This window comes from Salvelinus alpinus, chromosome 37 (genome assembly GCF_045679555.1).
Source record: "Salvelinus alpinus chromosome 37, SLU_Salpinus.1, whole genome shotgun sequence".
NCBI classification, from domain to species: Eukaryota; Metazoa; Chordata; class Actinopteri; order Salmoniformes; family Salmonidae; genus Salvelinus; species Salvelinus alpinus.
The window spans coordinates 371,658-397,856 of NC_092122.1; the positions used below are offsets into that span (position 1 = coordinate 371,658).

Sequence of the window (26,199 nt, forward strand, 5' to 3'; positions counted from 1 at the left end):
ACGATCAGCTGTCCATCCTGTCTCCCTCTAGCGCTTAGGCGTCTCACAGGCCAGTTGCAATTTATTGTCCTGGCCACATCTGCAGTCCTCATGCCTCCGTGTCTAAGGCACGTTCACACAGATGAGCAGGGACCCTGGGCATCTTTCTTTTGGTGTTTTTCAGAGTACGTAGAAAGGCCTCCTTAGTGTCCTAAGTTTTCATAACTGTAACCTAATTGCCTTCAGTCTGTAAGCTGTTATTGTCTTAGCGACCGTTCCACAGGTGCATGTTCATTACTTGTTTATGGTTCATTGAACAAGCATGGGAAACAGTGTTTAAACCCTTTACAATGAAGATCTGTGAAGTTATTTGGATTTTTACGAATCATCTTTGAAAGACAGGGTCCTGAAAAAGGGAAAAAGGTTTCTTTTTTTTGCTGAGTTTATATACAGTAACTCAACCCTAAATGGTAAACTGTCATCTGTCAAATGTGTCCGCTAAATATATCCGCAAGACATCAAAACTTAAATCACACATGAAACCCCGTTATACAGGTTTTGGTTACATGAGAGTTCTGGTCGTTTATTCTGTCCATTGTGGTCCTTAGGAAGGTCAAGTTAGTAAGAGAGTAGAGGCTTGAACCATAAGTTATTTTCCCTTTATTTTTATTACACATAGCTGAAATTTGTAGTCCATATGGACGTTAGGCTATATTGCAGGAGATGCCCTTAATTAATAGACGTAATGTATTCTAGAACTGTTGAATGAATGGAAAATACAATTTGTGGATATGTGGGCTGGCCTAAACTCTTTCATACAAATCTCCAATTCACATCACTTTGAATTAAGTAGTTAAGATGTAACTCTTAAGAGTGTGCTTCCGAACTCAATGACAATGGTAGCATGTGTCTAACTAGCCTGATCCACCATCCTGACCGCTGGGTTCAGTTTGTTTCACTTCACGTTATCACCTAATTTGTGTAGAGAAACAGAATGTAAGCTCGTGAGATCAGGATGGATCAATGACATTACTCTAAAATACTTTAAGCTACCTACACACAACTATTCAACATTTGGGATTTGCCAACTCTTACTCAAAGCATGTATCTAACCCTCGGGTCATGTCAACCTTTTCCAAACCTTGTATCCAACCCTCTTCTCTCCTCTCCCTCAGATCCTGGAGGAGCGTATGAAGTTGGAGTGTAAGTGTCACGGCGTGTCGGGCTCCTGCACCACCAAGACCTGCTGGATCACCTTACCCAAGTTCCGGGAGATTGGCTACATCCTGAAAGAGCGCTACAGCGAGGCGGTCCAAGTCGAACCGGTCCGGGCCTCCCGTCTCCGCCAACCCTCCTTCCTTCGGCTGAAGGAGGCGCGGGGCTACCAGAAACCCACGGACACAGATCTGGTCTACCTGGAGAGGTCTCCTAACTACTGCGAGGAGGACACGGCGACAGGGAGCACAGGGACGCGGGGGAGGCTGTGTAACCACACGTCACCCCATACCGACGGCTGCAATCTGATGTGTTGTGGTAGAGGCCACAACACCCACCAGTATACCCGTGTGTGGCAGTGCAACTGCAAGTTCCAGTGGTGCTGTTTTGTGAAGTGTAACACGTGCAGTGAGAAGTCTGAGGTGTTCACCTGCAAATAAAGGATGGATGGACGGTCAGATGGATGGAGGGGGACGGAGGGATGAAAGACGGAGCTGGGAAAAGGGACAAGGCAAGGCCATGAGAGAGGATACAAGGAAAAAAGGATACTAGGACGTGGACTTAGTGGGGAAAGACTTCAGGAGGGACTCTACAGAGTGGATTTGGAAAATTGTTCGATTCTTCACGGCTTCATTTTGCACATTGGACGTCCTACTTGATTTTAAAAAACAAAGAAAAGATTAAATGTACTAAAATGACTTTGAGAGAAAATACTTTGAGAAGTAGGCAAATAATGTTTTCTTCTTATGTGCTGACTGGAAAACTGTGATGCAGATATACTATGTGTTGCAGGATATTGATGAAGTGCAAGGATTGTGGTTGTTCGTTTTTCTGTATCCAACCAAACAAATCTGTTATTGGAAACATTGTGGACCAAAACTTTATCAAGTGCAGTTTTCACCTCCTCTGTAACACTGCTCAAAAAAGCAAAATAATCTCGACATCTGAAACAGGGAAGAAAAAACCCCGGATTATCTGACATAATTACAACCTCAAACTGAAAACGGTACATCAGCAAAGTGCCTTTTGACTGCGATGCGAGGTGGATGGAGAGAGAAAGGAGCGTGGTTTCAAGAGACTGACTTTGAAATGGTGGTGTACCTTGACTATCCAGTCACACTGTAATTACAATGCCTTCAGAAACCATTCACACCCCTTGATTTTTTAGTGTAGTGTTACAAAGTGGTATTAAAATGGATTTGTATTTCCTGTCAAGGATATACACAAAATACTCTATAATGTCAAAGTGGAAGAAAAATTCTAACATTTGTAGAAAACTCATGAAAAATAAAACACGAATACATCTTGATTAAATAATTATTCAACCCTCTGAGTCAATACATGTTAGAATCACCTTTGGCAGCGATTACAGCTGTGAGTCTTTCTGGGTAAGTGTCTAAGAGCTTTCCACACTTGGATTGTGCAACATTTGTCAATTTTTTTCAAAATTCTTATAGCTCTGTCAAATTGGTTGCTGATCATTGCTAGACAACCATTTTCAGGTCTTGCCATAGATTTTCAAGCAGATGTAAGTCAAAACTGTAACTCAGCAACTCATTCACTGTCTTCCTGGTAAGCAATTCCAGTATAGATTTGGCCATGTGTTTTAGGTTATTGTCAACAACAAAACATTTGATGAAAATGTAAGTTGCTATGGATAAGATGGAAATGTAAATGTTGAAAGGTGAATTAATCTCCCATTGTCTGGTGGAAAACAGACTGATCCATGTTTTCCTCTAGGATTTTACCAGTGCTTAGCTCCATTCCATTTATTTTTATCCTGAAAAACTCCCCAGTCCTTAACGATTACAAACATACACATAACATGATGCATACACCACTATGCTTGAAAATATGGGAGAGTGGTACTCGTAATGTGTTGTATTGGATTTTCCCCAAACATAACACTTTGTATTCAGGACATAAAGTGAATTGCTTTGCCACATTTTTAGCAGTATCACTTTAGTGCCTTGTTGCAAACAGGATGCATGTTTTGGAATATTTGTATTCTGTACAGTACAGGCTTCTTTCTTTTCACTCTGTCAATTTGGTTAGTATTGTGGAGTAACTACAATGTTGTTGATCCATCCTCAGTGTTCTATCACAGCCATTAAACTCTGTAACAGTTTTAAAGTCACCATTGGCCTCGGTGAAATCCCGGAGCGGTTTCCTTCCTCTCCGGGAACAGAGTTAAAAACAACGCCTGTATGTTTGTAGAGACTGGGGGTATTGATACACCATCTAAAGTGTAATTAATAACTTCACCATGCTCAAAGGGATATTCAATGTCTGCTTTTTCTATTTTTACCCATCTACTAATAGGTGGCCTTCTTTGTGAGGGATTGTAAAACTTTTCCAAAAACAGAATTTCACTTTGACATTATTATGGGGTAATCCATTTTCAATTCAGGCTATAACACAACAAAATGTGGAAAAAGTCAAGGGGTATGGATATTTTCTGAAGGCACTGTATGTTTGAACACTGAAAATAAATGATTTATTTATGTTAAGATATCTTCAAACTAAAAGGTCTTATAGTATGGATAGCAGTGTTTAATATATATTTTGTTATCTTTGATTGCTACTGAAGTTTACCAGAGTTAGTGTGGCATTAAGCATAAAGCCACAACAGTAGAGTACAAAACATTTTTCTGCAATTTTCATTTTCTTAAATCTGTGCATTTCTATCTATTGTCAGTAGCATGTCTAAGTAGTTATCTTATTATTTTGCGCTCACCATCCTTCCTCAATTCATTGGACATGATTTGAACATGTTACTAGGTGAATTGGTGAGTGCTGCACTGGATCATTTGACCAAAAGAGCCCAACAAAGCAACCCGTTCAAGCCCATACAAAGGAAAAAGAAAACATGTCCCTATTTCGGTCTCAATTCCAACATGGTGGGGGGTAATTTTCCCCATTCTGAGATGATGCGGTGTAAGCGTTATGGAGCCCCATGGGCGATACACTGCACATACCCACAAATGCCAGAAACATGGAATATCACTTTCGCTCACCCCTTGCATTCAGGTCTATACCAGCAGAGTTAAAGGCAACCTGTCCTGAGAATAAGTATTTTGCCTAACCATATAATACAGCTCTATGGAAAAAGGGCATGGGCCAGGGGTCATTGAGCTATTTCAGGCATCGACCTTCTATGTATTCAGCGATTGTTTTATTTAGGCTTTATATAGCTAAAAAGCAAATAATATATTTTTATATGCATTATATATGGCACTTTGTTTTCATTAATTGTCACTGTTTTTAAAGATTTGAGAGCTACAAATTATTCTCTCTGATTTATTAAAGTTGCTGTAGTGTACATAGACCATGTGTTCGACAATTAGCCCAGATTATTTTATTCTCAATATGAAGACCATAATTCTCTATAGCTCCTGGTTTACTTGGTGGATTATCAAGAAATGCGTCGGCAAAATGTTAAGTATTAAGAAAATAAATGGATGTTACTGATCCAGTGTTGGATTGGATGTCTGCCATCATGAGAAATGATTACTTAGCTTTTAGGCCATGCAGGATTGTGTGCACCACAGACAAATGGATAGTTATAATTTTTCTAATAAAATCTGAGCATCCTTTAGTGATTTATTGGGATTCCTGTCCAAACTACTGTACCACTGTCTTTAGACACAAAAGCATACTTCAATTTACACAAGACTGACCCATTCTCTCTGGAGAAAAAAACGGAACATTTGTCACACAAAAGTTTTATTCAGCAGCTAAAGTTACAATCATCCATTATACAGAGTTTGAGTAGTACGGGTGAAGAATACCAGTACAGAAGGCACAAGAGGACAGAGTTAAGGTTCGAGTTGTGAAACGGCTGATCTTGATGACACCTTTCAGTCCTGACTGCGGTTGGACAGCTGTTTGCTCCTGACCCTGAAGTTGTTGAATAGACGGCTGTGACTGCCACCTCATTCAGCCAGCCTGACGCTCTCTCTGTGTTTTCCTGTGTTTGAAAAGCATTGCAGGCAGCCGCTGGAGCAGAAGTAAAGGCCGTGTTTTGTTAGCCGTCTGAAATGCTGGGGACCGGAACCTCATAAGCTCCCCTCACTATACCCAGCGGATTGGGAAAAGTCAACCCGATTGTTTCAATACATTTTGTCATTAAAAAATAAGAGACAGAGTAAATAGGGCGGAGCGGCGAGTGGGCCGGGTGACTAAAGCAATGTATTGTTGAGGTGTCAGGACCGGTCAGCTTATTCAGTGGGGGGGGGGGGTCGTTCTGCAAGCCAATACTTCTGGTCTGATTCACACGGCACTGCCACTCACACTACCTGTTCTCTGTCTACAAACACATATACTACCACTTACACAACGGCTCACTGTCTACACACTGCCAATCACACTCAGGCTGTCTGTCCTCTGTCTAGCTGGCTGCTAAAGATCCACACTAGTCAAAGTACACACACGCAGTAAACAAAGCTGCCACATAACATAGATTAGGTTATTGAAATGTGTAAGGAAGTTGACGACTGGTGTTGTTGGTTGGAATATGTAACAAATATGTATCTAAAATGTAACTAAGTTTTGGTGTTGTAAAGAAACATGCGGTACCTGAAGGACAGGAATGGTCCTATGTATCATTGCTATTATCACCAAAAGCCAAAACAGGGTGGTAAAAGCAGATATAGCGCAACGCTTGTAGCAAGACAATCAAAATGCATTCCCTGAGCAACATCCTTAGAAATGGAGGGGGCACCCTGTATAGTTTGGTTAGCACCAATAAATTGGTTTGAAATAATTTGTGTGGAAACGAAAAACATTCTCCAGTCAAAATGCCTGAGGTTTCCATAAAATGTGAGAATTCCAGAAGCTAGCTTGAAGTCAGATCGACATTCCAGTCCAGTTCCTCAATGTTTCGGTCATTCTCTCGCTTTTTGTTGATTTCCGCAAAATTGATTGGTTTTGGGATTAGAGCCCACCCCCTGCCGATGTTAAGAGTCTCCCTCAGAGGGGTGAAAGGGCAGGAAACAGAGTAGCCCTTTGTTGGATGATTAAACCCCAACACTATATCACAGATACCAGCAGGAGTCCACTTGACTTAATTTCCCTTTACTTAAGAAACACAAAAAGTGTTAAAAAAACACCACTCTATACTCCAAACTAAACCTACCTTTAAATAAGGGCCCCTCCTATGCGTTTTCTGTACCATAACAAATCTCAGCAGACTATTGGGTCCAGGCCATCCCACAGTTTAACCAAGGCTAAAGCTAAAAAGAGCTAGAGCTAAAAAGTAGTGCACTACCAGGGCAAAACAATAGTGCACTAAAAAGTAATGCAGCACTATATGGTGCAGCACAATATAGTCCTTAGAGTTTAGGGCACCTTTAAGGGTCCTTTGAACAGGGTTTGAGCAGCACGTTACCATCTCTCTCCTCTACTCTAAAGCCCATGGCCCTCAAGGCGGAGTCATCGGCCACCCCGCGGCGTTCTAGAGCTGCCACCAGCTCCTGATTCTCCAGGTTGTGTTCTAGAATATTCCGAGTGGCAAAGATGGCCCACTGGCTGATGACTGGTGGAGAAACAACAGTTAAGGATAGCATTACAAATACATTCATGGCACAAAGAGAGTGAGAGTTAGTCTTATTTTTTACTATGGGAGAGGAACAAGAGGAATGTACAAACTAGACGCTCAAAAGCTTTTTTCTACACAAAACTACCCACATTGGTTGGTCTCCTACACATTCACACATACTCCCTTTCAACCACAAATCACAGTAAAGTAACACTAACCCTCACTCTGAATTAGCTACCACCATCCCACTGTACAGGAAACTATCAGTACAGTGAGTGAGTACTGTGTCCATTTTGAATGACAAGGAAGCGACCCAGCCTCCCGCCCCTCTAGTCCTTCCTCTCCACATATGCCCAGTCAGCATCTGTGACCAGGCCATATAGCTGTGGCTGAGACCTGGGCTCAAATAGTATTCTAAATAATTTCAAATACTTTATCTGTGCTTGATTGAGCTTGCCTGGCTGAATGGACCAATAGAATGATCTCAAAACAGCAAAGCCCGCACAGCTACCCACTGGGCACAGACGTCATTTCAACATCTAGCTTTGGCTTACATTAGGTTCAGTTGTCAACTTAAGTGAATTTGACTTGAAATCAACAAAACATTTAATGTCATTGGATTTATATTGACTTTTCAAATCCAATCAGTTTTCACATTGATTTAAAAATTTTGTTTTTGAATTGACTTGGAAACAACGTTGCCTCAAACAGTTTTTGCCCAGTGGGTCTGGCTATGGCCCACCTGAGAAGAGCAGAGGGAGCTCAACAGTAACCATCCTTCCTGAGGGGGTCACGGGGAGAGTGGGGCTCAGATGAATAGCTCATCGCCTGGTGAAAAGACAAGCTGACACCGTGCCCTGACCGGCAGCTAGTCCCCGGGGGGTGGACGGAGGCAGACACAAACTAAGCTGCTGTTCTGTCAGTACCAACATCCACCAACAGTATAAACATGATGGATTCACGACGCATACTGTATAATCATTCACCAGTGACTTGTATGTAGACATACACTCCCCTTACATTTATTTGGACAGTGAAGCTAAAACGTTTAATTTGGCCCTGTACTGCAGCATTTTGTATTTGAGATCAAATATTTTATGAGGCGAAAGTACAGAATGTAACCTTTTATTTGGGGGTGTTTTCATACATATGTGTTTTACGTTTAGAAATGAATGCACTTTATTCACCTTGTCCCCGCGTTTGACCGTGTCATAAGTATTTGGACAAATTCACTTAGTGCATAAAATGTAGTAATTGGTCCCATATTCCCGAGCACACAATGACTACATCAAGCTTGTGACTCTTCAAACTTGTTGGATGCATTTGCAGTTTGTTTTGGTTGTGTTTTGGATTATGTTGTGCCCAAAATAAATGATAAATAATGTATTCTGTCATTTTGGAGCCACTTTTATTGTGAATAAGAATATAATATGTTTATGAACACTTCTACATTAATGTGAATGCTACCATGATTACGGATTATCATTCATTAATCGTGAATAATGTGTGAGAAACTTACAGATGTACAAAGATCATGCCCCCAAAATACGCTAACCTCCCACAATTACTAATAAAAGGGGAAGTTAGCATTTTTGGGGGGGTATGTAACTTTCTCTTACTCATCATTATTTACAATTTATTCAGAACTATCCATGATCAAGGCAGCATCCACATTAATGTAGAATGACATTCATGTGGACTGAAGCTCAGTTCTGGGATTTTCTTCTACTCCAAAATGAAAAGGAAATTCAATGCTGACACCATCTAAAATATAATTTCCATCTCCAGAAATGAGCCTAATAACAGATTGGTAAAAAAATGATGTTTAACCTGTCTATATAAAGTTCCCACAGTTGACAGTGCATGTCAGAATACACCATCCCATCCCTGGCACCATCCCTACAATGAAGTATGGTGGTGGCAGCATCATGCTGTGGGGATGTTTTTCAGCGGCAGGGACAGGGAGACTAGTCAGGATCGAGGCAAAGATGAACGGAGTAAAGTACAGAGAGATACTTGATAAAAACCTTCACCAGACCTCTCAGAACCTCAGACTGGGGTGAAGGTTCGCTTTCCAACAGGAGAACAACCCTAAGAACACAGCCAAGACAACGCAAGATGTCTCTGAATGTCCAGAAGCGTGGCCCAGCCAGATCCAGGACTTAAACCTGATAGAACAGAGACCTGAAAATAGCTGTGCAACAATGCTCCCCATCCAACCTGACAGAGCTTGAGAGGATCTGCAGATAAGAATGGGAGAAACTCCCCAAATACAGGTGTGCCAAGCTTGTAGCATCATACCGAAGACTCAAGGCTGTAATCGCTGCCAAAGGTGCTTCAACAAAGTACTGAGTAAAGGGTCTGAATACTCATGTAAATGTATAAAAATAAAAAAATTAAATCAATTTTAGAATAAGGCTATAAAACCTAACAAAATGTGGAAAAAGTCAAGTGGTCTGAATACTTTCTGAAGGCACTATATATCATCAGATGTGCTATTAGCAATAAGCATTACCACCTGTAGCCCAACTGATGCAGCATCGTGGCTATAAATACATAGGCTGAAGCATGGTTTGTCCATCTGCATTTCCCCCACTGGTCACACCATCCTGATTATTAAATTATTATTAATAATTATTCATTATTATTCACTCAAAAATAAATGTGGTTTCTATTACAAAGTATGTCATTGCACTTTTAAGTCACCATTGCCCCTTTAAGAGCTCTGTTGTGCAGTTATACCTAAACAATGCCCAAAACTCCAGGTGTAATATTTTTTCAATGATGCCATGCGCAATTTTAGGAGTAGAGAAATAAACGTGGTAGCAATGAAAAGCCGGGATCCCCGTCTTTCTTAACAAAGGCCATTGCATTAAAGAATTGTTGTGCTTTGACTGCTTATCAGAATACATGTTTCCCTCCCTATGGCTCTCACAACTTGAATGCGCCTCGAAATGAATATTTATCTGGCATAGAACACATAACAAGCCGATTAGGTAAATAGGCAAACTATTCTACTATGGGGTGGTCTGATTTTGTTTTACAACATTACATGGCAAAAATAGTAGCACTGGAAAGTTACACCCTGAGTGATAAAGTACAGGATTTGAATTCCTTTGCCAGCAGCTATAAGTAGGACCTACACTGATCTCAAAAACAACCTCTCCAGAATCAACGTGACAGAAATCCCATCACAGCAATGGAGAACTTTAACCCCTGTGCATCCAACAAGTTTGTAGAGCCATTCGTCATTGCATGCTAGGAATATGGGACCAAATACTAAACTTGACTAGATACATTAAGTGCAATACCCTCAAATAAAAGATAACATTCTGTACCGTCGACTAATTTTTTATGTCAAATCCTAAATGTTGGAGAACAAAGACAAATGTACACATTTTAGCGTCACTGTGTGTCCAAACAAATACGTAGGGAGTGTATACAGTAACACATCTATCATTCACCAACATTGACTTATGACTATAAACATGGTAGATGAACGTACGCGTCAGCCACCACAATTACTTACAGGAAGACAAAAAGGATGATACATAAAAGTACAAAGATCATTAGGTTAACATCCATCCACAGTGGCTTATAACATGATAGTTACACGACTAGTATAATTTATTCACCAAAGGGACATTAGATACTAGACGAATCAAAAGGATACAGGGATTGTTGCTGTCAATACTGCAGTTGTCCATAATGAGAGGAAGACCATCCAGTTTCCTAACCTGGAAGAATACAAAAAAATATAATCAAAACAAACATATTTACAATGCAAAAAACTACTTTCTCATCCAAACACAGTAAAAAACACTAGTCTCACTAATTATTCTGTTTGGCTTGAGTCTATGGATAGGGCCAATTTAAAACAATGCTGAGATGATGATTTTCCTCATGCAAGAAGCTGTTTAAGTGCTGTTTCTCCTTGGTTTATATAGGACAATCTCAATAACTAACCAATATCTATGTCCCTATCAGCCAACATTGAGGTCCCTATCCTTAGGAAATCCCTACTACCATGGAAAATAGCCATGTGTGGCTGTGGGTTGGTCTAAAGCTGTCACAACGTGTTGCACTGGTCTCTGTCACCCATCTAATTATATAGGTTAATTTACATACATGCGGTTACTCTGCAAATTCATTGGTAGAGTCATGAATGGCCATAGCAAGAGAGAAAATGCTGAGTAAGCTACTGTAAGTGTGCACTTTTCGTTAACTAAAAATCTAAAATTAGGAACTTAAGCCTATATGTAAAAAAGACTTAATCAAATATTATCATATTCAATTATTATTAACCAGCTGGGAGCCGGCGAAGGTTAACTACTATGATTCTCAAGGGCCTTGTAAAGTGGGAGCAAGGTTTTTAAGCCAATGCAAGTGGACACATGCCAGTTTCCCCCCATTCCTCTTATTTTCTATTAAATGTGTTTATATCAGTCAGTGATAGCTGCCGATAGCTGGGATGGAATAGATAATGAGTAAGGAATGTTTCTCTTTCCTCCATTAATGTAATAATAATACCACCATGAGGAAGCCAATATGGCTCAGTGCCACGATGGACTCAAAAGCACTTATTCTCTCTCTGGTGTGACCCAGGAAGCACAGATACAGCATGAGGAGATTACTGTATGTGCAATTTAACTCAAAATGTGTCTCAAATGACATCATATTCCCTTTAGTGAACTACTTTCGACCAGAGATGATAAGAATAGGAAATGTCATTTTACATTTTCAGACTCCTTGCCTGACCTTTTACACATGCTTTTTGACCCTTGATCTGTCCTTTCCAAGGATTAAACCCCTCTTTTAGACACTGAGAAAGCACCCTAAGGGCTTATTTAAGGGTTCAAAAGGAGTTTGCAAATCCTACTCTCAAAGGATGCGCTCACAGACGAAACCTGTGGAGGGTGAGTAAACTTCAAAGCCTAGGATGAAATGTAGTTTATCAATGGTGTTGCATCACAAGAAAGTCAGTCATTTAATCTTCGACCCCCACACCCATGTTTTGTCTACTATCTGCACTATATCTGTGCCAGCTGTATGCCTGTGTGTCAGTACTGTTTGTCTGATGTCTGCTGCTGGTGGCAAAACATATTTCCCTCGTTGGGGATCAACACAGTATATGAATTTGTTTGTTTTGTCGTTCTTTCATACATCCATCCATACCTTGTTCTGGTTGGCAGTGTTTCCATGACAGAGGTTTCCTATGAGACGGATGAGATGTGCCTTGAAGCTGACAGAGGGAGAGGATGAGCAGTCTCCTCCCTGAGCCAAGGAGAAGTTCTGAGCTGCAGTGAATACATTCTTACTGGTCTTCCCCAGAACATGGACCTGCTGCAGGAGATCTGTAAGAGGAGAAAGAGAGATGAATAGGAGAACAACACCCATTTTACACACAAAGGGATAGAGTACCAGAATATCAATTAAATCAGTCACATTTACTTATAAAGCCCTTTTTTACATCAGAAGTCGGACAAAGCGTCCAGGGCCCAGGAAAAGACAAAATAACAATCAGTGAACATAAAGGCAAAATGATCAATTGGACAGAGAAATCTGTTCTACAGAAGAGGTGAGAGGTATTCCCCTGCCTCAGGTGTAGTATCAGAGTCCTGCTGATGATAGATGCAATTATTAAGATGTGACTGCTGTTTCAATTTAACAGCATCTCTCTCAACAGAAGGGCATGAACCTGCTGGTACTTTAAATGTCATAGTTCCGTTCCAACACAGTAGAACCATATTATGTCACTGGATTTGTAGTGATAGTGTAAACTCTAAACTGTGGGCCACCTTCTTTGTCATGGACATTTGAGACAGTGTGACATGCTGGTGGTTTTTACCCAAAAAAACAGCCATTTATCAGGGCTCTAATGTCAAAAGACTAAGCATCATAGGTAAAAGGTTTTGTAAATTTCCAGTTAAATAGACCTTGGTGTAGTTATTTATTTACCAACGGTAGACTTGAGGAGGTCAGGATGGTTCTGCAGGAACATGAACTGTTTGTGATCAGAGGTCATCTCACAGAGAACATCTAACAGGCTGATCACAGTCAGGGCCTCCTTCAAAATACAACACAAATCAATCAACCAATAAAAAAAGACAATCTAAAATGTCACAGAAACAGCAATAGCAGAAACAGTCAGGTACCCAGGCTATGGAACAGGTCATTTATACAACCAATCGGATCATTGATACCTCATTGTCTGATTCGGAGGCGAGTGTGAGCACGGCCCCACATCGCTCCTGGAAGCAGGATGCCAGGAAGGTAGCTACGGTGGGGGGGATCCCACAATCCTCAGAGTCCTCCTCTCCCAACTGAGCAGAGATCAGCTCCAGCAACGTCACCCTGCAGCTCCATCAATATTTATGTAATTAATTGGATTTATCTACAGTCATGGCCAAAATTTGAGAATGACACAAATATTAATTTTCACAAAGTCTGCAGGTTCGGTGTCTTTAGATATTTTTGTCAGATGTTACTATGGAATACAGAAGTATAAATACAAGCATTTCATAAGCGTCAAAGGCTTTTATTGACAATTACATGAAGTTGATGCAACGAGTCAATATTTGCAGTGTTGATCCTTCTTTTTCAAGACCTCTGCAATCCGCCCTGGCATGCTGTCAATTAACTTCTGGGCCACATCCTAACTGATGGCAGCCCATTCTTGCATAATCAATGCTTGGAGTTTGTCAGATTTGTGGGTTTTTGTTTGTCCACCCGCCTCTTGAGGATTGACCACAAGTTCTCAATGGGATTAAGGTCTGGGGAGTTTCCTGGCCATGGACCCAAAATATCAATGTTTTGTTCCCAAAGCAACTTAGTTAACACTTTTGCCTTATGGCAAGGTGCTCCATCATGCTGGAAAAGGCATTGTTCATCACCAAACTGTTCCTGGATGGTTGGGAGAAGTTGATCTCAGGGGATGTGTTGGTACCATTCTTTATTCTTGGCTGTGTTCAAGGGGTAAAATTGTGAGTGACCCACTCCCTTGGCTGAGAAGCAACCCCACACATGAATGGCCTCAGGATGCTTTACTGTTGGCATGACACAGGACTGATGGTAGTGCTCACCTTGTCTTCTCTGGAAAAGCTTTTTTCCGGATGCCCCAAACAATTGGAAAGGGGATTCATCAGAGAAAATGACTTCACCCCAGTCCTCAGCAGTCCAATCTTTGTACCTTTTGCAGAATATCAGTCTGTCCCTGATGCTTTTCCTGGAGAGAAGTGGCTTCTTTGCTGCCCTTCTTGACACCAGGCCATCCACCTAAAGTCTTCGCCTCACTGTGCGTGCAGATGCACTCACACCTGCCTGCTGCCATTCCTGAGCAAGCTCTGTACTGGTGGTGCCCCGATCCTGCAGCTGAATCAACTTTAGGAGACGGTCCTGGCGCTTGCTGGACTTTCTTAGGCACCCTGAAGCCTTCTTCACAACAACTGAACTGCTCTCCTTGAAGTTTTTGATGACCCAATAAATGGTTGATTTAGGTGCAATCTAGGTGCAATCTAGGTGCAATTTAGGTGCAAGCACTGCTTGTGAAGCCCTTTTTGTGCAAAGCAATGATGACGGCACATGTTTCCTTGCAGATAACCATGGTTCAGAGGAAGAACAATGATTCCAAGCACCACCCTCCTTTTGAAGCTTCCAGTCTGTTATTCGAACTCAATCAGCATGACAGGGTTGTCCTCGTCAACACTCACACCTGTGTTAATGAGAAAAAACACTGACATGATGTCAGCTGGTCCTTTTGTGGCAGGGCTGAAATGCAGTGGAAAGGTTTTTTGGGGATTCAGCTCATTTGCATGGCAAAGACGGACTTAATTGCAATTCATCTGATCACTCTTCATAACATTCTGGAGTATATGCAAATTTTCATCATACAAACTGAGGCTGCAGACTTTGTGAAAATTAACATTTGTGTCATTCTCAACTTATGGCCACGACTGTACAGTAGAGCTTTTCTAGAAGATCAATGTAAGGAGGAAACTCATGTCAATCACACATTTGGGACCATCAAAAGGAGAAAGAATTGCTCACTTTGGGTGTAGATATACTAGTTTCTAAGTATTTGTGAGAGTAGTTAGATTCTTTAATTGGATGAACTAGATGGAGTTACCTCTCCTGATGGCTCATCCCTGCATACATGTTCTTAACGAGCACTGAGGACTTGAGGAAGTGCTGGGTAGCAATCAAAACCCTGTCAAAAATATGTACCATACATGTTTATATACTATGTGTACATCTAACACACACAGCAAACCCCATCTCCCACACCCAACCACACCCCTCAGCGGGTACCTACGTCCAGTCCAGTTCTGACTGAGTCCTACACAGCTCCATGACCTTCAGGGCCAGGTGGATGTTCCCTGGATGAGCCAGTTGCTCCACCTTCTGTTCATCTAGACAGGTGTGGAGCACCATGGAGGAGTAGCCCACTGCCCTTTCATCATCCACACACAGCAGGGCCCTGTGATCAAAGACAACACAGACTTCACTTATCACTCACACCTATAAGATCCCTGCAAACACCGACAACACAGACAGGTGTGGAGCACCATGAAGGAATAGGCCAATGCCCACTCATCATCCACACTCAGAAGGGCCCTGCAAACACCGCCAACATGGAAATCAAACTGGATGATCTTCAGAGATAGATGGGATGGGTTGAGGGTAGTTGAAGGATGGGATTAAAAACAAACAAAAAAGATAACTACTGCAAAATACTTTGTGTCTGTAAATTGTATATAGTATGTATAAACTGGAAGCCTAACTATTGTTGTCCATTAGTGTACTCCAATTAGGGGAAGGGTTTCAGGGTTAGGGGAAGATAATGAAGGAATACAATTGTTTGTAAAAACAAATAAAAACAGTCAACACATCAATAACTTCGATACAGTCCGGTACGATTCGCTGACACTATGCTTTCATGTATAAAACACGTAGATTGCTGTTTGTAGGCCTAAAGGATCAATAAAGGTGAAGTCCTAATGTGAATTGTGAAAACCATGTAAGGCTCAAGCTTAATTCTTTCACGTTAATTTCCCATACATGATTTGCAAATAAGGTCGAGGCCTTGAGAGGTGAAACTGATGTAGGGCCCCAAGTACTTACAAGAGAAGATCTGGAAAGATGAGCGTCCAAATGTCATCTTTGCAGAACTGGTTATCAACAGCAAGGTTTCCAATGAACTGTACCCCACATCGAAGTGCTAGATCAACGATAAAGTGCAGAGAACAACAGTCAGACATGTATAAGAAGACCATTAAGAGAGATGTTAAGACATATTTAAAATCCTATCAAATTTGAACAGTTATTATACAATATGCTACAATTGTTTTACAAGCAAGCACACAACTGCAAATATCAGGCGATTACACATATTCTCTTCAGCCATAGGAGGGACAATAAAACAATCACCTTCAGTGACGTAGTCAGTGTTCTCAGACTTCAGTTTCTGAAGCATGCCTAGGATTCTGATTGACAGGTCAATAGCACCAAGTGACCTGGATAACAAGGTAGGTTTGCTTATGTTTTAACCAAACCACACACACAACCGGACAGAGAGGGAACACTTCATAACAGGGAAACTGTTAGATAGAACACCCCCAGGATTTTGAAGTGTAAATTCCTGTGAAAACAAAACTACGGACGTGGATGTGCTTGGTAATGTTATTAACTCTTCCTTGACTGTGCGTGTGTGAGATTGGATTAGAGTGTCTGGTAAATTAACTAAAATGTAGGCCCAATGTAAAACATTTGTGTGCATGCTCTTGTGTGTCAAGGAAACTGGATTCAATACTGACTGCAGCCCACCTCATTAGGGACTGGTTGCGTGCACACTGTACACAGCCATTCCTCTGGGCTCTGAAGCATGCTGCAGTCAACTGCAGGATCAGCTCTTCAACCTCTCCACCTGCAGCCTGGATCTCCTCTGATAACTTTGACAGGATCTTCATTAGGCTCCTGAAGGCTTCTTCCTCACTGCGGTCTCTGTGAGCACACACACACACACACACTTGACTTGGGTGTAGCTTTTAAAATTGTCAAGTGAAAACTGAACACAGAAGACTTGAGAATAATGGATAATACAGAAAACGAGCAAAGTTTCATTTATACAGACAAAATCAGGACATGGGTAACATGATGGCTAGCTGCTACTCCTGAGCTTGCCTCAGACTGTTTAGCTGAGGACGTTTGCTAGCTAGTTAGTTAGCCACATTTAGCTACATAACTCTTCCCTTTGCGCACCTGTAATCCTGAATTCGTAACGCATTTGTCAGTGATTGTAAAACAGGTAAATGTTTTTCACGGAACTTCTCAGCGAGAATTTCATTCAATAATGTTGGAAAATCCATCCTAATCCATGATTCCAAAGCGGGTTCCGCCATTTTAGTTTGTATCGCTCTCCAGTGTGGGTGGGACTTCCGTGTTACATTTTGTTGTTTGATACGATAAAACCAGGAAAGAGGCGGCGCTAGAAGGATATTTCACATCAATACCCATGTAAACCTTCTAATTGCGATGACATTGGCAGCTTAAATGATTGGATAGGTTTTAGTTTTTTTCACATTAGAAATAGACATAGGTAACATTAGCTATATGTACATAAAAGCAAAGCACATGCTACAGATTATTGTGATAATGCCATAAATTGACCACACATGTTTCTTACAGCTTGGCGAGAGCGTGGTTGTCCTATACTAATAACAATTAGAATATATTTATTTCATATAGCTCTTTTTATACAGAATCTCAACGTCGCTTTTAAAAAAACGAAGAAAAACAAAGACACAAAAATTCCCCTTTATAATAAAACATTGCATGCATCTATAATCACATTTGCACATGGGGATTTTTTTTGGGGGGGGGGGCAGAGACTGGAAAAACATTAGCCTTTTACAAACTCATTTAATGCAATTTTATATCATTTACATGATAAGACATTTGCATTATATTGTTTAATACCACACAAATTACCAAAATGAGTGGCTACTCTGACAGTGCCAAACTGAGCAATAAAAACGACCTGGTCTTGAACGCAAACAATAGCCCAGTTCAAGACAGATTGTCCAAAATTGGAAAAAAAAATATAGGCTATAGCAGGCTACTAAATAAACTTTCCAGTGGCACTACCTCACCCAATGTTGAGAGGAAGTTTAGGCTCATCACCGTTGATGGCTACTATTATTTGACCATGCTGGTCATTTATGAACATCTTGCATAATCTGCATACCTCTTATTCTACCTTTGAACAACACCGATTGTCTTCCTGAGTACCATCGCACCTGCCAACCCAGCTTCCTTCTCAATATCTGCTGATGTCTTCTTTGACATCCTGGCCGATGACAACCAGTTCTCTTTCGATGTTGTAAAGCGCTCTCAAAATGACATGATTATGGGTGAGTAGAGAGGGAGTCAAGTGCTACGCAGTCATTCAAAACAGAGAGAGAATGTTGAAGAACATGTGAAGAACAAGTTCAGTGAGTAAGAATACTCTTATGCTAGTTTCAGCCCTAATTTCTCTTTGGCAATATCCAAGCAAGCTGGAATATCACCAGGGTTCCACTGAGAGAAATAGACTGGACAGGAACATAAACACAAGGAATTTCTGCTCCCTTACAATCACATATTAATTTAAACAAGCCTCCCCAAATTCCTCTGGTTTTCAGATAGGCTAATACTTAGTTTTGTGTCCCTCCTGGTTGCATCTGATCTTAGGGGATAATACAAGAAGACAAAACCCAGATGTGAGGAGATTCAGCCAGAATACAAATTGAAGTATTCCAATGGGCCCCTTTTGCATGTTTAAGTTGAGAGTCCCTATACTTCTGACAAAGTATCAATAGACCATTAGTAACATGTCAACTGTATATTCTATTGATAGTGTATTGAGCAGTACTGTACATGAGTATAGGGGCTCTCAAAATAATGTTACCTAAATGTGTAACCAGAGTTATTCTCCTATCCAGGTTAAAGTTGCTGTCTTTGTGTGATCATCAGGTGTTGTTCGGCAGGTGAAGCCCATCACTGGCCCTCTGAATGTCATCCTGGAGTTGGCAATGAACTACGTTAAGACATCATCTCTCACTGGAATATTGTTCTTGTCCACATCTTCTTCTCAGAGTTTTGATAAATGAGAAACAAACAGGAAATGAATAATATACGTGTGCCACTGTGATGAAATGTTAACCTGTGGAATTGTATAACGTTCTAACTATGACTTCTATAGATTTGTGTAAATACCAGAATGTGAGAAATTCATTTTGAACAACATAATGTTAGAACACCATCTATTAGCTCATCAAAAAGGAAGGAGGACCAAGGCACTCTTCATATAATTAATTAAAATGCCTTTATTTGTAAACATTCCATACAAACAAAGGCATTTTAATTAATTATATGAAGAGTGACTTGGTCCTCCTTCCTTTTTGATGACCAATTTACCCCTTTTACCAAAGAGCACCTTCTGTCTACCAAAATCTACTTTTGTGTACCCTAGCAGCACTTTTTTTTTTTTTTACTATATTAGCTGCTCAGGACTTGGGCTAAGGAGGTTTAATCTAATTATGTCCATCCCATAATTAACTGACTTTTACCAGTGCTTCTCTACCCAAGGCCAGAGTCAACACAGAATAACCACGGACTGGAAAATCAACAGACACAAAATACTCTGCCACACACATGAAAATTCAAAGAACATGGTTTCCCTTTGTTGTTGCAGCTGAAGCACTTGTCCCACAACTTGTCTAGGGAATAAAGATAAATTGATCCCCTAGTACTACTAGCCCTTTGAAAGTATCAGTGTTTGATGTGGATGGGTGGCAGATGTCTGAGAGAAGTGGGATCAGACTTCTTATGTCAGGCAAATTGGAGTTACCTTCCAGATAGCACATTTGGTTACTTGGAAGAAATACATGTCCTGAAAGATGGAAGGCAGGCAGGAAAAGGCGAGATCAGGTGGGACAATTCTAGACAATGAGAGGGAAAATACTCCTTTAGGCACAACTCCGATATAAATATGTTTTTTTCAATTTGGCCAAAATGCTTAAAATCAGTCATCACTAGTTACCACAGCCACAAAGTCCGAATTCCAAAACAGCTATAAGCTATCAATGAATGAAAAAAATGTTTGCGTTAGGGTTAGGTTTAAAGTCAGATTTATGGTTTAGCCATAATTATGATTTTGTGGCTGTGGTAACTAGGGACTTACACTGAGAGGACAAAACATTAAGAACACCTTCCTTGAGTTGCACCCCCTTTACCCTCAGAACAGCCTCAAATAATTGGGGCATGGACTCTACAAGATGTCTAAAGCGTTCCACAGGGATGCTGGCCCATGTTAACTGAAATGCTTCCCACAGTTGTGTCAAGTTGACTGAATGTCTTTTAGGTGTTTTTTTCACACTTTTGAGTGTGAAAAATCCAGCAGCATTGCCGCGCCTGGCACCTTCTCCCATACCCTGTTCAAAGGCACTTAAATCTTTTGTCTTGTACCCACTGTGACAATTTAAATCTACCCTAACCAGAAACCGTGGATAGATGGTAGCATTCGTACAAAACTGAAAGCACGAACCACCGCATTTAACCATGGCAAGGTGATGTGGAATTTTTTTATTTTTTTTATTTCACCTTTATTTAACCAGGTAGGCTAGTTGAGAACAAGTTCTCATTTACAACTGCGACCTGGCCAAGATAAAGCAAAGCAGTTCGACACATACAACAACACAGAGTTACACATGGAATAAACAAACACACAGTCAATAATACAGTAGAAAAAAAAAAAATCTATATACAGTGAGTGCAAATGAGGTAAGATAAGGGAGGTAAGGCAATAAATAGGCCATGGTGGCTAAGTAATTACAATATAGCAATTAGACACTGGAATGGTAGATGTGCAGAAGATTAATGTGCAAGTAGAGATACTGGGGTGCAAAGGAGCAAGATAAATAAATAAATAAATAAATACAGTATGGGGATGAGGTAGTTGGATGGGCTGTTTACAGGTGCAGTGATCTGTGAGCTGCTCTGACAGCTGGTGCTTAAAGCTAGTGAGGGAGATATGGGTCTCCAGCTCCAGTGATTTTTGCAGTTCATTTCAGTCATTGGCAGCAGAGAACTGGAAGGAATGGCGGCCAAAGGAGGAATTGGCTTTGGGGGTGACCAGTGAGATATACCTGCTGGAGTGCGTGCTACGGGTGGGTGCTGCTATGGTGACCAGTGAGCTGAGATAAGGCAGTGCTTTACCTAGCAGAGACTTGTAGATGACCTGGAGCCAGTGGGTTTGGCGACGAGTATGAAGCGACGGCCAGAATATGGCAGAATACAAACAGAGTAGTCATTCCCTCCACAAGGCAAAACAGGCAAAACGTCAATATCGAGACAAAGTGGTGTCGCAGTTCAACGGCTCAGACACGAGACGTACTGTATGTGACAGGGTCTACAGACAATCATGGACTACAAAAGGAAAACCAGCCACGTCGCGGACACAGGTGACAAGCTAAACACGTTCTTTGCCCGCTTTGAGGATAACACAGTGCAACCGACGCGGCCAGCTACCAAGGACTTTGGGCTCTCCTTCTCCGTGGCCGACCCCTCGCAAGGCTGCCGGCCCAGACGGCATCCCTAGCCGCGTCCTCAGAGCACACGCAGACCAGCTGGCTGGTGTGTTTATGGAGATATTCAATCTCTCCCGATCTCAGTCTGCCGTCCCCACATGCTTCAAGATGGCCACCATTGTTCCTGTACCCAAGAATGCAAAGATAACTGAACTAAATGACTATTGCCCCGTAGCACTCACTTCTGTCATCAAGAAGTGCTTTGAGAGACTAGTCAAGGATCATATCATCTCCACCTTACCTGACACCCTAGACACACTTCAATTTGCTTACCGCCCCAATAGGTCCACAGACGATGCAATCGCCATCACACTGCACACTGCCCTATCCCATCTGGACAAGATGAATACCTACTGTGTTTCAGAATGCTGTTCATTGACTATAGCTCAGCATTCCACATCATAGTACCTTCCAAGCTCATCATTAAGAACGAGGCCCTGGGTCTAGACTCCGCCCTGTTCAATTGGGTCCTGGACTTCCTGATGGACCGTCCCAGATGGTGAAGGTAGGAAACAACATTTCCACTACACTGATCATCAACACTGGGGCCCCACAAGGGTGCGTGCTCAGCCCCCTCCTGTACTCCCTGTTCACCTGTGACTGCGTCGCCATGCACGCCTCCAACTCAATCATCAAGTTTGCAGACGACACAACAGTAGTGATAACCAACAACAACGAGACAGCTTACAGGGAGGAGGTGAGGACTCTGGGAGTGTGGTGTCAGGAAAACAACCTCTCACTCAACTTCAACAAAACAAAGCGTACATATCACTGACAAACTGAAATGGTCCATCCACACAGACAGTGTGGTGAAGAAGGCGCAATAGCACCTCTTCAACCTCAGGAGGCTGAAGAAATTTGGCTTGTCACCTAAAACCCTCACAAACTTTTACAGATGCACAATCAAGAGCATCCTGTCGGGCTGTATCACCGCCTGGTACGGCAACTGCACCACCCACAACCGCAGGGCTCTCAAGAGGGTGTTTCCGTCTGCACAACGCATCAACGGGGGCAAACCACCTGCCCTCCAGGACTCCTACAGTACCCGATGTCACAGGAAGGTCAAAAAGATCCTCAAGGACAACAACCACCTGAGCCACTGCCTGTTCACCCCGCATTCATCCAGAAGGTGAGGTCAGTACAGGTGCATCAAAGCTGGGGCCGAGAGACTGAAAAACAGCTTCTATCTCAAGGCCATCAGACTGTTAAATAGCCATCACTAGCACAGAGGCTGCTGCCTACATTCAGACTTGAAATCATTGTCCACTTTAATAAATGGAGCACTAGTCACTTTAATAATGTCACTTTAATAATGTTTACATATCTTGCATTACTCATTGCATATGTACGCTACCGTTCAAAAGCTTGGGGTCACTTAGAAATGATCAGAAATACAGTGTAGGCATTGTTAGTGTTGTAAACGGAAACGGCAGATTTTTTATGGAATATCTACATAGGCGTACAGAGGTCCATTATCAGCAACCATCACTCCTGTGTTCCAATGGCACGTTGTGTTTGCTAATCCAAGTTATTAATAATGTTTACATATCTTGCATTACTCATTGCATATGTACGCTACCGTTCAAAAGCTTGGGGTCACTTAGAAATGTCCTTGTTTTTGAAAGAATAGCACATAAAATTGATCAGAAATACAGTGTAGGCATTGTTAGTGTTGTAAATGACTATTGTAGCCGGAAACGGCAGATTTTTTATGGAATATCTACATAGGCGTACAGAGGTCCATTATCAGCAACCATCACTCCTGTGTTCCAATGGCACATTGTGTTTGCTAATCCAAGTTATTAATAATGTTTACATATCTTGCATTACTCATTGCATATGTACGCTACCGTTCAAAAGCTTGGGGTCACTTAGAAATGTCCTTGTTTTTGAAAGAATAGCACATCAAATTGATCAGAAATACAGTGTAGGCATTGTTAGTGTTGTAAATGACTATTGTAGCCGGAAACGGCAGATTTTTTATGGAATATCTACATAGGCGTACAGAGGTCCATTATCAGCAACCCATCACTCCTGTGTTCCAATGGCACGTTGTGTTTGCTAATCCAAGTTTATCATTTTAAATGGCTAATTGATCATTAGAAACCCCTTTTGCAATTATGTTAGCAGTGCTGAAAACTGTGGTGTTGATTAAAGAAGCAATAAAACTGGCCTTCTCTAGACTAGTTGAGTATCTGGAGCATCAGCATTTGTGGGTTTGATTACAAGCTCAAAATGTCCAGAAACAAAGACCTTTCTTCTGAAACTCGTCAGTCTATTCTTATTCTAAGAATTGAAGGCTATTACATGTGATAAATTGCTAAGACACTGAAGATCTCGTACAACGCTGTGTACTACTCCCTTCACAGAACAGCGCTAACCAGAATAGAAAGAGGAGTGGGAGGCCCCAGTGCACAACTGAGCAAGAGGAAAAGTACATTAGGGTGTCTAGTTTGAGAAACAGACACCTCACAAGTCCTCATCTGGCAGCTTCATTAAATAGTACCTGCAAAACACCAGTCTCAACGTCGACAGTAAAGAGGCGACTCCAGGATGCTGGCCTTATTTTAATGGACAATAAAGTGACCCCAAACTTTTGAACGGTAGTTTATATACTGTACTCTATACTATCTATTGCATCTCAGCCTATCCCGCGCTGAAATTGCCAATCCATATATTTATATACTGTATATTGTTATTCAAAATTAAATTAAATGTTATTGGTCAAATCCATATGGTTAGCAGATGTTAATGCAAGTGTAGCGAAATGCTTGTGCTTCTAGTTCCGACAGTGCAGTAATATCTAACAAGTAATCTAACAATTCCACAACAACTACCTAATACACACAAATCTAAGTAAAGGGATGGAATAGGAATATGTACATATGGATGAGCGATGACCGAGCAGCATATGCAAGATGCAATAGATGGTATAGAATACAGTATATACATATGAGATGAGTAATGCAACATATTGTGGCAGACGGCAGAGAGAGGTGAGGGGAGTGGTAATTGAAGAGAGATATCTTGCAGGTCTCTGGCTCCACCCCCAAGCCTTATATGGACTTCCTGCCCCAACAAAGCAAGACTTCGTTAAGCCAGGGAATGCTTGGGGATAAAAGATGAAGCAGCCTGCACAAAGGTGCAGAGGAGGTGAGAGAAATGAGAGCAAAATCTGTTGTGACCTGGACTGGCGGACTATCTCCCTTGGGTACTCAGCCAATCCGGTCTGGTACACGAGTGTGAGGATTACCCCTGAAAAACAGAACGGACAACGTGAACGGCTTGTGGACTGATGTGATTGGTGAATTCCCCCTTCTTTCCCCGTGTACAAAAACCCCTAATAAACGAATCACTTGCATTCTATTTGTACTACTGGTGCCTGTTTTGTTACTGAACTTGGTCACGTGGAAACCCCACACCCTTGAGCCTGCTACAATATGTAAACATTATTAAAGTGGCATGATTTCAAGTCTGAATGTAGGCAGCAGCCTCTGTGCTAGTGATGGCTGTTTAACAGTCTGGCCTCGAGATAGAATTTGTTTTTCAGTCTCTTGGTCCAAGCTTTAATGCACCTGTACTGACCTCTCCTTCTGGATGGTAGCGGGGAGAACAGGCAGTGGCTCGGGTGTTTGATGTCTTTGTTGAACTTCTTGGCCTTCCTGTGACATTGGGTGCTGTATGGGGGCTGGAGGGCAGGTGGTTTGCCCCCGGTGATGCGTTGTGCAGACTGCACCACCCTCTGGAGAGCCCTGCGGTTGTGGGTGGTGCAGTTGCCGTACCAGGCGGAGATACAGCCTGACAGGATGCTCTCAATTGTGCATTTGTAAAAGTTTGTGTATTTCAGGTGACAAGCCAAATTTCTCCAGCCTCCTGAGGTTGAAGAGGCATTGTTGCGCCTTCTTCACCACACTGTCTGGGTGGGTGGACCATTTCAGTTTGTCCGTGATGTGGATAGGGGGGTGATCCCTCTGCTGTTTCCTGAAGTCCACGATCATCTCCTTTGTTTTGTTGACGTTGAGTGAGAGGTTGTTTTTCTGACACCACACTCCGAGTGCCCTCACCTCCTCCCTGTAGGCTGTCTCGTCGTTGTTGGTAATCAAGCCCACTACTGTTGTGTCGTCTGCAAACTTGATGATTTGAGTTGGAGGCGTGCATGGCCACGCAGTCATGGGTAAACAGGGAGTACAGGAGGGGGCTGAGCACGCACCCTTGTGGGGCCCCAGTGTTGAGGATCTGGGAAGTGGAGGTATTTGTTGTGAGATATTGTGGCACTGTTGGAAATAGAAGCACAAGCATTTCACTACACTCGCAATAACATCTGCTAAACACGTGTATGTGACCAATACAATTTGATTTGATTTGATTCCCCCTGAATGGCACACATATACAATCCATGTCTCAAGGCTTTAAAATCCTTCTTTAACCTGTCACCTCCCCTTCATCTACAACTGATTGAAGTGGATTTAACAGGTGACATCAGTAAGGGATCATACAGTAGCTTTCACCTGGATTCACCTGGTCAGTCTATGTCATGGAAAGAGCAGGTGTGCCTAATGTTTTGTACCCTCAGTGTCTATTGGTGCATTCGTAACAACCTAACCTAACGTAGCAGGCATAAAAAGACGCCTGAGCGGAGTTCCAACATTTGTGTAGGCTATTAAATGCCTGATTTCTCTGTTGTACTACATAATTCGTATGGTGTATACCTCCACTCAGGTGCATCCAATTTCATTTGATCATCCTTGAGATGTCACCACAACTAGATTGGAGTCCACCTGTGGCCAATTCGATTTAGAAAGAAACACACCTGTCTATATAAGGTCCCACAGTTGATAGTGC

General features: G+C 41.8%; 2 protein-coding genes across 2 annotated transcripts in view; one reads left to right on the top strand and one right to left on the bottom strand.

Moving 5' to 3' along the window:
- Window positions 1-5,260, top strand: part of wnt7ba (wingless-type MMTV integration site family, member 7Ba) — a 17,918-nt gene extending 12,658 nt beyond the window's left edge. Inside the window, exon 4 of the mRNA XM_071386028.1 lies at window positions 1,155-5,260. Within this exon, the coding sequence (XP_071242129.1) occupies window positions 1,155-1,634 (480 nt within the window). The 3' untranslated portion in view covers window positions 1,635-5,260. The remainder of the gene's footprint in view (window positions 1-1,154) is intronic.
- atxn10 (ataxin 10) lies at window positions 4,904-17,167 on the bottom strand. Its single transcript, XM_071386027.1, has 11 exons — window positions 16,991-17,167; window positions 16,556-16,732; window positions 16,160-16,245; window positions 15,854-15,950; window positions 15,045-15,209; window positions 14,859-14,939; window positions 12,937-13,087; window positions 12,692-12,800; window positions 11,909-12,087; window positions 10,407-10,470; window positions 4,904-6,730 (listed from the first exon to the last, which is right to left on the bottom strand). Exons 1-11 carry the CDS (start codon window positions 17,128-17,130, stop codon window positions 6,546-6,548), a joined length of 1,434 nt encoding a protein of 477 aa, XP_071242128.1. The 5' UTR covers window positions 17,131-17,167; the 3' UTR covers window positions 4,904-6,545.
- Between the last annotated feature and the right edge of the window lie 9,032 nt (window positions 17,168-26,199).

Bases quoted from the DNA above. Each gene is read 5' to 3' on its own strand.
- atxn10 (XM_071386027.1), bottom strand. From the start codon at position 17,130: ATGGCGGAACCCGCTTTGGAATCATGGATTAGGATGGATTTTCCAACA. The intron at 16,733-16,990 runs GTGCGCAAAGGG...GTGTGCTCACAG, and splicing joins TTACGAATTCAGGATTACAG to AGACCGCAGTGAGGAAGAAG. The intron at 12,801-12,936 runs GTATCAATGATC...TGTATTTTGAAG, and splicing joins CCTCCGAATCAGACAATGAG to GAGGCCCTGACTGTGATCAG.